This window comes from Pecten maximus, chromosome 2, assembly GCF_902652985.1.
Source record: "Pecten maximus chromosome 2, xPecMax1.1, whole genome shotgun sequence".
Taxonomy (NCBI): domain Eukaryota; kingdom Metazoa; phylum Mollusca; class Bivalvia; order Pectinida; family Pectinidae; genus Pecten; species Pecten maximus.
Genome location: NC_047016.1, coordinates 27,784,674 through 27,801,925, shown reverse-complemented (window position 1 = coordinate 27,801,925; position 17,252 = coordinate 27,784,674). Strand labels below are relative to the sequence as shown.

The 17,252-nt window shown below is 35.6% G+C and overlaps 1 protein-coding gene across 1 annotated transcript; it reads right to left on the bottom strand.

The window, feature by feature from the left end:
* Positions 1 to 1,161: 1,161 nt before the first annotated feature.
* Positions 1,162 to 8,038, bottom strand: LOC117321700 (dimethylaniline monooxygenase [N-oxide-forming] 5-like). Its single transcript, XM_033876210.1, has 6 exons — positions 7,839 to 8,038; positions 4,632 to 4,846; positions 3,996 to 4,295; positions 2,905 to 3,459; positions 2,419 to 2,584; positions 1,162 to 2,122 (listed from the first exon to the last, which is right to left on the bottom strand). The coding sequence occupies exons 1-6, from the start codon at positions 7,945 to 7,947 to the stop codon at positions 1,866 to 1,868; spliced, it is 1,602 nt and encodes a 533-aa protein (XP_033732101.1). The 5' UTR covers positions 7,948 to 8,038; the 3' UTR covers positions 1,162 to 1,865.
* Between the last annotated feature and the right edge of the window lie 9,214 nt (positions 8,039 to 17,252).

The window sequence follows — 17,252 nt, the reverse complement described above, 5'->3', positions numbered from 1 at the left end:
TATATCTAGGTTAAGATCACATATACCGAGGTAAAGATAAGATATACCGAGGTCAAAAGAAAATGTTCCGAGCTTAAGATAAGATATACCGAAGATTGTTCGACAGATCATTGATATAAATGTACCTATTTCGATCGCCGAAGAGCTTACAGGAAAAGAAAACCTGAATATTTTTATTTCAGCTTTGCATATATGGTAATGATGTATTTTGATGATCAGGAATGCATTGACCATGTCGTATAAATATATGTCCTTAAGAAATTTAAATATTGGGCCCTAGGGTCGTTTCCACATTGAACGATTACAAGGACAGCTTACCTCTTTTAAGCACGACACGCGAGATGCTGTCAATTTCCCTATTATGAATATTTCATTTGAGTGATTCATCCTTTTGACCAGAGACCAGTCACATCGTCATTACAAAACACCAGGCTCGTTGTCCTGCTGTTAGGATCCGTCAATGCTAATTATCCATTGTCTTTAGTTTAGTATATAATCTAGATAGACTTCACCAGTCAAATTTTAGCTGACCGGTCACTACTTCCTACCTAATAACACATTGACGATAGCGGTGGAAATGTCCAACAGTTACATAGAATTTACACCAGTATATCACATAAAATATTGTTATATCCGAATGCTTACATTTCGGCGTATTGAAGTTGTAAAACTATGTTCTACAGATGTACACTGCTATCTTCGCAAATATGATATTATATATATATAAATCTATATTAAGTATTACCATATAATGTTAATAGGATAAAATTAGATTGTTATATACTTTATTGTCAAAACTGAACCAGAGGTGCGTGCATATCCTATACTTTAAAATACGACAGCCCTCTCAATAGAACATATGAATTGATTTATAAAGCATATTTATGGCTACAACAAATGTTCATTTCGTAAATAGAGTATCATTTAACATGATCTGCGATTTGTGCTTGCCACGTATAATATACCTGGCAAGCACAAATCGCATATTATGTTAAATCATACTCTTTTAGTATAACGATTCAAGGGAAGCAACTCTGATTAGATATCAAGCAAAACCACCGATATTGAGGGCTATAATAAACGCGTGCAAATCCATTACTGTTGGTGTTCCAATATACAATTACAACGGTTTCACCACGTAAAAAAAGCAGCATGCCAGTGTATGTTATTAAGACTGTTTATTGAATATTAACACTTATTTATCGAGTTTAATTGATCAGAATTTAAGGTATTTCAAGCGATATTTGAAATGTTGACATTATATTAAATATCGTTATATAATCATTGACCTATGCGAAAGTTGTTAATTAAAACCAATTATAATAACTCAAACTGATTGCCAAATATGCATCTGTTTATAAAGCTTACTTTATATAAACTATAAGATTCACACAGAATACAGTATCTAAGGTGTATCCTTAGATTTTTGCAGGGTTAGTTATGTTGCCTTCACCTTCTTTTTTATTTTTACAAAATGGATTACTTACAAGCATATCAAACCATATAACCAAATCACACACACTCTGGGAGACAAAAATGGTTTGCCAACAACTATTTAAGCATCTATTACGTTAAGTTGTAAAACTAATGGATAATACTACAAAGCATGCCTTGGTACTATTTAAGAAAACTTCATTGTGTGCGATGTATTGTGATCGGTTAAATTGTCATCCAGTGTCTGTTTCATGTAACGCGTAGTATCTACAGCTTACAATGCACATAGCGTATAACATGTTATAAGCAATTCTCTTTTTATTTTTTTATCATATAAACCTTGTATCAGTTTGGAGACGAATCACGAAACCATTAGTCAGAAATTAAGTGGCATATTGTTTGATGTAAAACAAACATGACTCCATCAATCTTTATACAAACAGATGTCGGAACAAGTAAGCCACTATCAACACCGCGAACATGAAAATATACATCATGATCCCCGAGCTTTCTTGCTTGCTCTTGACTTGTCGTGTCTTAAGAGAGGATATGGCGTTGTCCCACTGAGCCATGATGGCTTTACGAGCTCCAGGCCAGGTCCTGGAGCCCTGAAGGCGGTACTGATAGGGTGAACATGGACCGAAGAAACACGTATACGCCAGGACGGGGTCGGTCACCATCAATTTCACTGAAAGTCAAATTTTAAAATTAAAGTTTATGCGGAAACTTAACTTTTAACATATCAAATCAGGGAACTCTTAAATAAAAATGAGTTATTTTTATGTACACAATATTTTCTTTTCTACCAGATCAGATCAGTCAACGACACCAACACTACTTTGCGGTCCTCAACGTTTAAGATAAAGCCAAAATGATATCATGCGGATATCTTTACTATATATACAAGTACAATGAATCTTAACTGAGATTCTGGTCATTCAATCATATTTCATAGACCTGGCCAATCAGATCATTTGTACTTACGGAAGTTTGGCTTGTTGCCATTAACAGTGGCCAACTGGTCCATGTAGTTGATGAAATCCACCTGAATTGTGTGACGCTGTGACTTGACGTAACGGGACGCCATTATGTCTTGTATCATCTTGATATCATTCCTCATCTCTTCCATAGATGGCAATATGACTTCACCCTGTTGTCGGATGTGAAAAGTGGATATGGTTATATCAAATAATTAAGAAATCAAATGTTTAATCGTCCTTTCTTATAATAGATTTCAATCGAGGAATCTGTCCTTAGTGAACATTTTACGAGCTAGATATTCTAGCTAAATATTTTTGCATCAAAATGTTTGTCCTGTAACCGTAGAATCTGATCTAGTATTATGGACTAAATTGATATTGTCATTTTGACTAAATCGGTTTTTTCGCATACAATCCCAAAACAGATGCCAATCATATTTCCAAGAAACTAGTTTTTTTAAATATCATCTGGACAAACACTACAACTTACTTTGAAAACACGTGTGGCTAACCGACATTGCATCTCTGAAATTGGCATAAGAGCTCCGACTGGTTGGAAGCAGCCAATCACAGCCAGTGTATGTTTGACCTGATCGGGAGGGAACATATACTTGTACATCTGAATCTGGTTATCCTTCACATCCAATACAGATTTATCGATGAAAGGAAATCCAAACACGTAGCCTGTCGCAAGTATCACGTGATCAAGGTTTTCCACTTTGGTTTCGTCATCAAATATCACGCCAGTGCGCGTGAAGCGTTTGATGTTAGGTTTGATAACGATGGATCCGCAGGATATTCGGTTCGGAAGTTCGTCATTGGCTGTTGGATGCTGGGCCAGTGGATTGTGTTCGGGTTCAAGGGCGTACGCTTTGTGGTCGATTCTTTTGTTTAACCACTTCTTCGCCATCCAGTTGACGAAATTGGCTGGAAGTGCATTAAGCAAGGTGTCCAACCATCTCTGTACGATAATCATATCAACTGGCAGTCCCGATCCTCCCGTACGTGAAAACACCCAGCTTCCCCTCCTGGTGGAAAGGTATACCTGGAACGATATCCATCATCAGTGAACGGTGCAAAACAAAACGAAACAAAAACAAACAACAAAAAACAAAAAAATACGAAAAAAAAACAACAACAAAAAACAAAACAAAACAAAAATCAGGGAAAATTACTGAATTTGTTAGAAACGTTGTGCCATTGTGTAAATATTTACAAGCAGTCCTCGGTTTTATCAACCTGCCTTAACTTAATTTAAGAGAACGTCTTAGGTAAGAAACCTTCAATAAATTGTGTAATGTCTTCATATGGAAAATGTTCAGTTAAGGAATTTCCTCCAGTTTGGCTCTATTGATGAATCTGGCCCAAGAAAAAATGGAAAACTAGCTTAGTTTACATCGCTTTTAAAGTCATCATTAAATCATTAATGTTGATATAGTTATATTATCCCTGAGCATGTATGCTATCTGAGAAATCACTGATATCATATCATTCAAACAATACAGCTACACAACATTCAACATTTGGCAAATACAATAAGAAATTCTGAGTACTCGTATGGTAGGAGGGGGGTCTAATTACCTGGGATGCCACCCGACTGAGCTCCACGGCGGCGTCTCCTCCAGAGTTGCCAATGCCTATTACGACAACGGACTTTCCTTCATATCCATGGGTGTTCTTGTACGTATGCGAGTGGATGACCTTGCCCTGGAACTCCTTCAGACCGGGAAAATCAGGCATATTTTCGTAAGCATGGTGGCCTGTGCAGACAAGGACGGCGTCGAACACTGTTTCCTCTTCCTTGCCAGCTTTCTTGTCATTTATTTTTATATCCCACTGTCCTGTTTTTGTAAAGTCGTCTGTAGGCTTGATCTTCAATACCTATGTTTGTGAACGTGCATTAAAGATAATAAAAGGGATAAAGACATTGGAATGGTCTGAGCTACTGTAACATGATCAACATTTCCTCTCATTCGATTTATTGGATAGCAAATTAGGCGTGGGATAAAAGAGATAGGTCAGAACTCATGATACATGTTTACATGCCAGAGGAAGTTATCAATCACTGATTAGGTTTGTAATATATTTAAAAAGTAAGAGTATCAATTTGGGGAATGTCTGGCCTGTTTCAGTATCATGACAAAATGATGTAAAAATTGCAAAAATATTTTATGAACTTAGACCAAACACTTATTCAGTTTATTATCAAGAACATACCTCCGTTTGGAACCGTATATATTTCTTCAGGTTGAAGTGGTCAACATACGTGTCAAAATAACGTTTAACGTGAGTGTTATGAAGGAACAAAGGATACTCGTTCGGTATGGGGAAGTCACTGTACGCCATCATCTCCTTGCTAGTGTTAATCACAGTTGACTTCATCACGCATGCTTGACCGGATCTCACAGACTCCGTGTAGTTCCATAGTCCTCCTGGTCCACAAATACAACGGAATATTGAGTGATTATTTACCGTTGTAATAAACGTCACTTTTAAAAACTAAATGGTACATAACTTATTTTATTTATCAGATGTGAGGATTAGTGGGACGTTGATGTTCCAGTGACGTATTAATCATGTTATTATTTGATACACGTGCATCATTAAATACAGGAAACATAAGAAAATGCTGACTTTAATGTTAATCCAATTTTATAGAAACTATACCGAATAGCAAAGTTCCCATAAATCATACATGTAAAATAGGTAAAGCATTGTTCAGTATTTTTGGAACTAAAATGCATATTTATGAAGTGGCCTTTTTTATGACCCATACATTATTTCTGTCAAACGTCTAAATCGATTTTCAAACTAATATGAATACAAGTATTGAATGATTATTAAATCTAACAATACATCAATCCTCAATCTTTATTGTGTATGTAACATATTTTTAAACGAAGTATCGATATACACTGTATAACGTTTTTCGCAAAGTATATACAAACAATAAACAAACAATCAATGAAGCTGGGGAAAATAAGGAAATATACATCATGAACCCCTTATACACATCCATGGCAAGTGGTGTCTCTTTTTATTAATTATTTAAAGTAAATTCGTGAAGCAATGGAGGTAATTGAAAAAGAAGAAAAAGCGGGATAGGTTCTAAAACAATGACTAAACACGTCATTGAATAATTTGTAACTGAATGTGATATTGGTCAAAGAATGATGTATATTTTCATATCATTTTGAATGTTTAATTATTCAACCCTATCATAACAAACCACAAAATTCGGACATCAGACATTTAGTTTAGTTTCTGCTTGGTAAAACATCACGTTCATATATTACGGTCAGATACAAATATACTCTATAAATGCTTCCCGTGCAAAATCGGACATCGATGGATTAAAACAGATTAAAATGATGAAAAAGGATTAACTTGATTGGAAAAAAAATGAAAGGTTCACAATTCTTCTGGCAATGCAAAGACAATCACTGGGTAAAACGAAATTGTACAATGAAATTTAAAAATCTTATAGCGTAAACAAGTCCTACGTGCTCACTTGTGTTAGAGGTGTGATTAATCTTAACGAGAGATTAAAACATTTGTCCACTATCTAGTCGTTACATAATATGTTTTTTTTTTTTGTAATTTAAAGTACATGTGCATTGGAAGGTGGTTTGTGACGTCACTGGCAGCTGGGTTCAAGACCATGTCCTAATGATTGCAGTGGGCAACATGTGTCCTGTAATCGTTCCCAATAATGACTCATCATTTATACCCTGACTTCACCCGAATTTTACGCTTTGATACAAGTATCAAATATTACGACACGTATTGGTTATAATTGTATAGCAGAAATTGCCCGTTTTCATCTAGGTACATTGTTGTGCGTTTGCATAGCGTTCGGCAGAACAGAGAGGAGGGAAAGTGATATCTATGTCGTTATTTGCACATTTCTGAATGCCCTATGACATTGTGAATAGCCACACTTAATGGTCACCATAGCGATCTTGACACGTAACCATTTTATTTTATATAGATGCCAACATTTAAATTTCGATACAAAACTGTTTACTACTAACCGGTGACAAAATGACCATTCGGCCCGTCAACAAGTCTTACTCGCCCTCGTCCCAAACACATAAATACTACAAATACTATTCACACATCTACATCAGAAAAACTTATTTATGTTTCTGTCGACCTATAAATTATCCATATGCAACGTACCGGATTGTTATTCTTTTCCAACACACCGGTTGTTATTCAAAAATGTCATTTACAAACAATGTAAACAGTGAAACAATTTAACAATGTTTCACTTGACATCTACGTACATGTATATAAAGTTCATCCTTTTAACCTACACATGCACTGAATAATAATGATTATACATCTCTACATCAAAATCACACATTGATTTTGTTTTGTGTACTAATCGCGAAAATCACCCTGAAAACCTTACATTTTCCTGTGGTTAAAATTGTTCCAAGAAAAGAGCAGCAAACGCATTAAAAGTCCCCTAACACAGTGGATATGCAGATAAATGAAACATTTTTTTTTTATAATTGACGAATATAAGTCCTCCTTGTGACTGTTAAGTCGTTACAAAAGGCATACAATAAATACAAGGTTGCCGATATTGATCGGTGAATCATTATTTTTTACATTTTGTGTTAGTCTGAACAATACCCATAAAACTATACCTTGCTTAATCATGAATCCAAATTAAAGAACAAGAGAATAGATATCTTTGATTTTCATGATAGATCTGCACAAAATACACAATGCCTTAGCGATATATAACGGAGAACATTCAATCTATTGTATGCCTTGTGTAACGACTTTGTAGCCACAAAGATGACTTTATAATCGTCAATTATTCCAAAATGTCTCATCTGCCTTTTCTAGGGCCAGTTTAACCAACAAATGTTTTTTTCTTTTGTGGGTCATTTTCGCAACAACAATTTGTAGCTGTTAGTATCTGGAAAAAAAAACAGGCATAAAGATGGGGGCACGTATCGGGTCATATAATTAGAATTTGGAAAGCATTGTCGATCAAGGCTAGAAAACTTTATTATGCCACTGTATAAAATATGAAGACCATGGTTAATGACCCAAATGTCTAAATTTTCAAGTTTCTGACGACAAAATGTGGATGTAACTTAAAACAGTTAATGAATGGCAATAATATGCACAACTACATTAATGCATCACAAATATTTTGAATAAATGCATGATACATTTCCATCTACCCCAGACCAAGTTTACACGGAGTATCTTTACTCCCGTAAATTGCGTTTTGAATAGTTACTGAGTAAATCTGCAATTATCGGCATGTAGACTGTGATTTATAATGCATATCATTCCTACATTGATAAGTTAAAGCTGTAACGCAGATAGAGAAACGCAGTTTGAATGTGTAACTATAGACACCGCTAAATTTAGGCGTTAAATTGATTTTTTACTTACCGATATCGTCCGTCCTTTCGAAGCAAGTAGGCTCAAGCCCCTCATCTAGACAGCATTTGATGGCTGCAATTCCACTGGCTCCAGCCCCTATTACGGCAACAGTTCGCATTTCGGAAAAATTCTAAATGATGTCTAATTACCGAACATAAACGTCGACAGTCAAAACCATATACCTGTCTTATCAGTCGGGCTGTTTTCGGTTTACGATAACCTTCACCTGCTATCACACAACGTTAGTGTTGTAAACAACCTTAGTGTTGATCACGTAGTCCATATCAAGGACGTTTTACACATGCCGGAGTACTATGAAAAGCATGCAAAGTATAAGAATTGCATGCCTTAATTTTAATTACAGGTATGCAAGTAGTAAATTGCATGCAAAAACCAACCTTTCCCTTGAAATATATATATCAGGAATGCAAAATGAGGGGTTTCCAGCAATGTTTACTTCCCATAGGTCGGCCTAGATATTTTTTACCCTTAGAGACCACTCAGCGATATATGACTTTGTTCCATCGTGTTCCCCTTGGCTATATATTTAACCCAAATTAATCGATGATGCACTTGCCTTTACTTATTGCGTAACTAAATTACTAAACTCACAACGCAAATTGTCACAAAACAGATAAAAACAACTACATGTATATACTCTAGCGAAATAGGAAAGTTTAAACATTAAGTGACATCTAAACAGTAAATCCAGTGACTTTTTACAAGGCTATAAACTCCTACTATGGAGCATGTTAACAGTCATGACATTTGTATCACATATATTGCACAAAGTAGCCATGTCGTATGAAGCATGGGTTTAACCAGATTTGACATTATAATATGTATAAACACGGATTCAATTGTTTGACCTTGAAATGCAACTGGCAGCTGTGAGTAATATCACACATATATGGCATATTAGGAGATATTTCAAACATAAAAAATATTCTTATCAGACACTATGAAGAATTCAAGACAATAAAGGACAAGAAGACTGTTGTAGGAAAAAAAGTTCAAGTATTGAGTTTGGAGTTAAGATGTATATTTCTGAAGAAGAAAAATAAGAGAGAAAAAAAACTCACCAGTTTAACAATTTGTCTTAAATTGGTACTTCTTGCTATGATCAGATATAGGAGCATTGCTATTGATTGAACTGCCTCCCTTGATGCCATATTTGTTTAATTGTATTCGCAACCGCCATTTTCATTTCAAAGTCACACAAAATAAATGTGTATACTTACATAACGTCAAATGCGGTCAAACAAATACGTCTACCCTGTGTTAACGGCAATTGTGAGTATAACAACTTGACTTCAGGTTTGATTTTCTGTGTTCCTTGCTATACCTTACCATAAATAACTCTATAGAAGAAACCGTTATCATCTAAAGCAAATTAATGGTAATTTTAAGAAACTACATGTCTAAACAAACATTTTGGTTTATCCAATTACTATTTTTGTGCAGATTTGTAGATATTTATTCATGTTTGAAAATCAAAATTTTTTCTCCTATGACCATTAAGCTAGATACAAATGACATTTTAGACATTTTAAATGTCTCCGTGTATACAAAATTGTTAAGCGAAGAAAGAGATTTATCACTAACCCCTAGCCCTGATCAAAACGTTATTAAGGATTGATTGTCAATTTTGTTGCTTGCATGGACTGATGAAGGGAAGTGAACCTCGTGCAAATGAAGTGAACTGCGAAGCAGTTCATGTACCACTTGCACGAGGTTCACTTCCATTTATCAGTCCATGCAAACAACAAAATTGACAATCAATCCTTATATTTACGTTAACCAAATTTAAAACTTCGCCACCAGATTGCAAAATTCGGTCGCAACAGTGTGACATAAGTGCGTCACTTTGTAACATTGTTATACTTATCGTACATGTGTGCGCAGTAGTGGAACAGCTGACAGTCAATTATTCTCGTCGCCAAGGCAACACAAAATATAGTGCCATACACGTTTTGATTATTAACGATGTTGATACACATAGATACGATATTTTCAAGGTAAAATATTCATTTATAACAAATACTTATGATATTGTATAATAAAAACTTAGCAATACCCATATAAATACGAATTTAAAGTACAGTGTTGACAATGTGGATTTTAGTCGCAGGTTAGCTGGTGATATACATGGTGTTCTTGGCATATTGGATTTCATTGTGGCACTGGCGTTTTGGGATGTAAATTCTGATAATAGTAAGTAAAGAAACATTGATTTGAAAATATTCGCCGGCCGGAAACTTGTGTGCTCGTTGTTTAGATTGAGTCAAATTACGACAATAATGTGTCCCTGTTCTCGATATAGCATACTTCTGCTACGTTTTGTGTTGTTAAATAGTGTTTAAATTGAGCTTTATTTTCTGTGACCACTGAAATGGTATTAAGCATGGCATTCGAGATACAGCTAACGTTAGACCTACTTAGCTACATAGGTCATGAGCTCGGTGCTATCGAGAGTGTCAGTGTTCTGTCAGATCCTGTTTTCTAAACTGTCTGCATTATACTGGCATTTTTATTAGCACATAAAGCGGCTATTCCACTTGTGTTCATATACGTTTATAACAATGTTACACAATTCACAAAGTGAAAGTGCATTCAAGTCTGAGGCGGTACAGAACTCGATCGCCATTGTAAACTCAGTGAATGTATTCACACGCCGGCAAGAAAGTGATTCGTCTCTCAGAACAGAAGCACGCGACCCAAAATCTTCAACGGGAAATGAAGTGATCTGAGTTTACTATGTTCAGTGAGGCGGAGCGAAGTGAAAATGTAAATATACATTTGTGCAAAGTTTAATTTTTGTTTTGGCTTTGATGTGTGCTATCCCAATGGCTTGTTGATCGAAAGTGGACATAGCAGACCGCCCTGGTGTGCCTCATTCTCCAAACACATTTTCCGTTCCTAATATATAACAACCCATAGCACGTATACAAGTAATGCCGACAGATGTAGGCCATGTCCTTAAATGACCAACGCTGTTAATTATAATAAGGACGGTAAATACGATATATAAAATTACCGATAGTGACTAAAAAACCATGCAACAATATACCCCACATTCCCCAATACCATTGTTCTGTTGACATCACTTTTTACATTTTCTTCAAGTAAGTATCATCCAAGTCTACGATTAGAAATATTATATTTTTATCGCTTCTATCATATCTATAAAATCGCGTCTGTCTGTCTAAGCAGGTTTTCCGCCTTTAACTTGCGTTTTTCCTCTCTGGATGACGCAGACTTTTCTGTTCACAAGCTCCAGAGAAACTCCTACTGATGCCAGAAGAAGCGGAACTATTTGAATTTCATGAGCATAGCTTTGCCTTACGGTTACATTCTGGACACAAAAGGACCGTTTCATGGAAGCGATAATGATGCGAAAATTATAAAATCCATCATGGATAGTCTCTTCTGGTAGGAGAACAATGACAATGTCGTTGTTGGTCGAGGGTTTATGGGTGTTTTGCCAGATTTGGAATCACGTGATTGCTTGACAGCAAAGTTGCCGTCTTATCTCAAACCTGGGCAGACTCAATATGACGACCAACAAGCTAACCTTGATAGATGTATAACTAAATTAAGATAGGTAGTGGAATCATATCACGGACTTATTTTATTGGTGTCATCGAGGCACTCATTAGCATAGTATCAGCCTGTCTCAATGGAATCCGAGGAGCCATGTTAGCGAGACTCAAAGGATAGGGCGCTAGCTGCCAAAATGAAAGCGTGTCTTGGCTTTCACAACACTTGGCTTAGCATTTAGAAGATTAGCATGATCTTACCAGAAGGGCCAAGTCACTATTTGTCAAACTAGATGCGACTGTGGATAATTGAGACCTTTCCTAAGTTAGACATGGAGTACCTGCGGACAATGTCCTTTGGTACCTACCAAATATCACTGGCAGATGTGCGAGTATATCAGCAGTGATGGTGACTACGATATCTGGATCTATCGGCACTCACGCGACATTGTGTTATGTGAGATCCACTCGAGGCATTAGAGCAGTGTAAAGTAATGTTTAGATCCGGCATGACAGCTCCGACAGTCAATAATCCCATAAATGATTATTATTGTCAGTGCCCTTCTGGACAGATAACCATCGGGGTATGTGCCCACGTAGACAGTATCATAAACCATTGAGGATACCACATGCATTTGGAAACTAGTAAGCCTTTGCGTCAAAAGTCAAAAGGTTTAAGACAAACCTCAAGTAATGTAGACCTCGCTACCAACCGTCTTTCAGGTATTACGTATGATCGACTTGAAATACGATGTAGACAAACACTGCCATAGCCAATCAGATTCTAGGACGAGGAATCCACATTTGATTCCAGATTAGGTGGTTTAATGTGTAAACCAACTTAAATCTATCATATGTAGCGTTCTCCTCAGATACTTGATTCAGCAGTCGTAAGAACATTTCTTATTTGTGGTAATCAAGGAAAATGACGGCCATTTTGGAAGTTGAAATTTCACTTAAGTGAGCAATAAATGTAGATGTCAGTCCCTGTGTAAATCCAAATATAAACATTTTATTAAAGTTCACTTCACGTATCAATATTGTCAATCAATTTTAATTACTTTGCTCAAAACCCACATTTACTAATTACGAATGGACTGCATTAGGAAATTATATTTTGGACCTTCAGAGAATTTCGTTTTTTTTTTTTTATTATTATTGACAAAAAAGGAGCGCTTTATTCTTGTGTATGTATATGAATACAAGCTTAGCTTAAAACCTGCCAGCCAGCCAGCCAGCCAGACATGTCAGCCAGTAGTAAAATAGGTTTAATGTTTTGGAGATGTTTTTTTTTCTGTTTTTCTCTCTCTCTCTCTTTTTTTTTTTTTTTTTTTAGCTATGGGATCAATACGGAGCATTGTCAATGTCGGCAGCAACTGTCTTATTCCAAATATAGGTTGTACTGTGTTCAATTGATCACAATCGCTGCATTTCTCAGTAGTGACGGACGAGAAGTTCAAGATTGATTACAATATTTATAGAGTACACAATTTAATAGAGCTTATTGAGCGGATTATATTGAATATAAAAGTTGACATTAAGGGTTTTATTGTTATGGTATGCGTAGGGTTACGGAAGTATTTGTTCGAAATAAATATTATAACAAATGTCCTCTTGTAAATGATCCACTGTTGCCAAGCACGTGCCAATGGATACAAAAATATTGATGTGGGGTACAATGGATATAGAGATAAATTCAACATAAATCATGTGTGTACTTGTTATGCAAATGATTGAATCATGTCTAGTGTATCCCATTAAAGTAAAGTAAAGTTAGACAGTTATTCGTTAATCGAAGGTAACCTGTTTTGACGGATATGTATTAACATGTAATTAATTCACAACATTGAATGTTCCACGTATACATTTTTGAAAGTACAAACAAGGACCCAGACCACTGTTTTCTTTATGCGCCCGTCCTATAGACTACTGTCGGAATCCGTGTATTTTATTTAGCTAAACCAGTAAAATGTCTATGATCTTGTGGGATTCCTTTTAAAGACATTCCGCTTTCCTGTCGTCATTGTGATGTTGAGTGGGTTAGTAAAGAAGATTGATATGAATCTTGATCCGACATGATCGCCTATGCCATGACGTTTAGTGTATGCTGTGCTATATCCTTTTCGCTTTTGATAACACACTGTGTTTGACAGGTACTGGTTTTCTCTACATTTCATATGAAGATGTCTTGTCCATACCGAGACTCGGCACGAATCCCCAACACACGGTACATTTATGATACCATATAATACATATACATGTATGGACACGGTCCATTTATGATACCATATAATACATATACATGTATGGACACGGTACATTTATGATACCATATAATACATATACATGTATGGACACGGTACATTTATGATACCATATAATACATATACATGTATGGACACGGTCCATTTATGATACCATAATACACACATACATATACATGTATGGACACGGTACATTTATGATACCATATAATACATATACATGTATGGACACGGTCCATTTATGATACCATATAATACATATACATGTATGGACACGGTACATTTATGATACCATATAATACATATACATGTATGGACACGGTACATTTATGATACCATATAATACATATACATGTATGGACACGGTCCATTTATGATACCATAATACACACGTACATATACATGTATGGACACGGTACATTTATGATACCATATAATACATATACATGTATGGTCACGGTCCATTTATGATACCATAATACACACGTACATTTACATGTACATGTATGGACACGGTCCATTTATGATACCATAATACACACGTACATATACATGTATGGACACGGTCCATTTATGATACCATAATACATATGCATGTATGGACACGGTCCATTTATGATACTGTACCATAATACATATACATGTATGGACACGGTCCATTTATGATACCATATAATACATATACATGTATGGACACGGTCCATTTATGATACCATAATACACACGTACATTTACATGTACATGTATGGACACGGTCCATTTATGATACCATAATACACACGTACATATACATGTATGGACACGGTCCATTTATGATACCATAATACATATGCATGTATGGACACGGTCCATTTATGATACTGTACCATAATACATATACATGTATGGACACGGTCCATTTATGATACCATATAATACATATACATGTATGGACACGGTCCATTTATGATACTATAATACATACACATGTATGGACCGTTGGTTGGGAATTCGTCCCAAGTTCTCTTGCACGCCTGTTTATACATAGCTGCTTGGAGATAATGGAGGCACATCCGTTGCTAAAATGCTGGCTGGGCTATCATTGGATCCAACATTAGACGGTAATGTTGTCTTTTAAAGACATTTTAAGTTGAGTGGTGGTATACAGGATATTACCATACATTAGTTTCATTATATCTTTTCGTTTACCCTGGCGTCCTTCGAACAGTTCCCCTGATTCATGATTTAGGAATGAAAAAAATATCATTGTTATCTAAATTGTGTTCGTGCTACGTCTGCTTATTGTCCGAGAATTTCGTTGATACCAGGTCTTGATCCATCCCCGTCCTCGTTAATTTTACTATTTATTTATTTATCTATTTATTTGTTTATTTTTTATTTATTTATCTTTTTTCATGTAACCGCTGGTCGGTATGATATGATTCATTGCTTCAACAATTTGTTTTCGATAGGAATTTATTCGTTTTAATTCTATCTTTACTTTTAATTAATTAACTAAGTTTAATTTATATATAGTATTAAAATCATACAAGTATAAGATATTACATTGTTTTACCTCAAATACGAATGCACTTAATACAAATAAATCTCAACGTAAATATAATTCTTACTTGCAAACATGTACATGGCTTTTCTGCTTACGAAAAAAAGTCTAGACGTAATTAACAACACCAAACGCAAGTAGGGTAACCTAACCCGTACATATTATCCGGTTTTTCTAAAGACGAAATGCTGTCCAAATACTTTTCAATGTCATAAACATTTTTTATTGTCGGCTCGAGTAGTTGCTCCCATATAGGGATGTTGTTTACTCTAGAAGTGGAAATAACGGAATGTGGATTTTTAAATATCCAAAGATGTTTTAATTAACTTCAGTGACATCGCGAGGGTTCAGTACAGGCGCAATATATCTTTCCATCATTTTTTTTTCTTCTGTTTACACTATCCCATTACAAATTAAAGAACAAATTCGTTCTCTTTTATTGAGAGATTTCTTTTCCGAGAGAGACGAACGGCAATATAAGTATATAGTTATAAACTATATTGGAGGGTATTTCATATTTAACATACGACTATATTATATATTTTGGGCTCATTCAAAGCTAGAAATTACAGCTAAGATTAATCGTGGGAATGTTTGAGTTTCTGATCTACATGTACAACATCTTGGTTAAGTTTGGAGGCCAGATATCCCAGCAGCCTATTGGCATACCCATGCATGGGAACTTCTGTTGATTGAGTTGTTTTTTGTTGTCATACATGTACGAACAGGATCATATTGAAGAGCTAATTAGAACAGGTAACGGAAATCTTGCGAAGTCTTTTAGTTTCACATATAGGTATATTGCCGATGTGTTATCTTTAAATGTGTTTAAATATCTACTCTTATACTGTATGTTATTATCTTATAAAACGAGTCAGGCGCGCACCTGTGCTTTAAATAAGAAAATCTGTACTGACCATGTCGGTCGGATATATATTCCGCATAACTCGAAATCAATGACACTACAAACTCTTCACCGTCAGCCGCTTATCTCGGTCTTCACCTATGATGTGACCAACTGCAGGGAAAACTTAAAACTGCTGACGGAGAAAACAACACAAATTTTCGAGAGATGCAGGTTCATGAAAACCATTGGAAAGTTTACAATCTCATTTTGAAACATTCCTTTTCTTTATACGATATGAAGTCCGGCGTGTTTGATGCTTGTTTTTGTGTCAAGTGGTTTCGTTGCTACCAGCACAGCACTAATTACGTTGGCGGGGGATGTATAGGTTCGGTTCGTCCGTCCGGATTCGCTCTCCGTACGACACCATTTGAAGGAATGATCGGATTTCCATGAAACTTGCTTGGTTTACTTAATTACCTCAATCCCTTTATCAGGTTCGTCTTATTCCGCGCATAATTAGGCTAGCTGGTGTGACCTTATTGACTGATTGCTTTCCGCACGATATTTTTTTAAAAGAAATTAATGGTCGGGTACTTGATTGCTGATCTCAAATACATGTAGTGCTTCTTAATGTGATGTTATTTGTTTCATGTTTTTTTTTATGCACATATATGTTGCCCACATAAAAGTAAATTACATGATACAACAATTTCATGGGCGGGGGATCTTGACGACTATGTCCTTGCTTGAGTTTGACTTAACCCAGACTTGACTAGAAGCAGAAGACACTTACTCTTTCGGAACGCTTGGTCTTTTGTCTCCTTTAGGAGTCTTCATGCAAATCAATGTTTTTGATTATATTTTGCTCTCGTTTAATAGATTCTGATTTTGAATTATTATTTTGTTATTATGTCGGTATTATTTGTTTTGTTTATGTTATATCATGTCCAGGTAGCCGTGTAACGCACAAAAATACAATCACAATTAATGCATGTACACGAAAAAAGTCAAAATATATCTGAAACTGGTTAAAGGGAAGTAACTGCAATAAGTTAGACTCATTCGATTTAAAACTTTCTCTTCCAATACGATCTTTAACATCATAACTTATAAACTATGATCTCATATGTATTGCATTTGATTATTCTTAGGCTATAGTCTATTTCAGTCGTTGCTAACTTCAACCTCTCCGTTTGAGGACCGCACTGGATATCACACCGTTAAACCGAA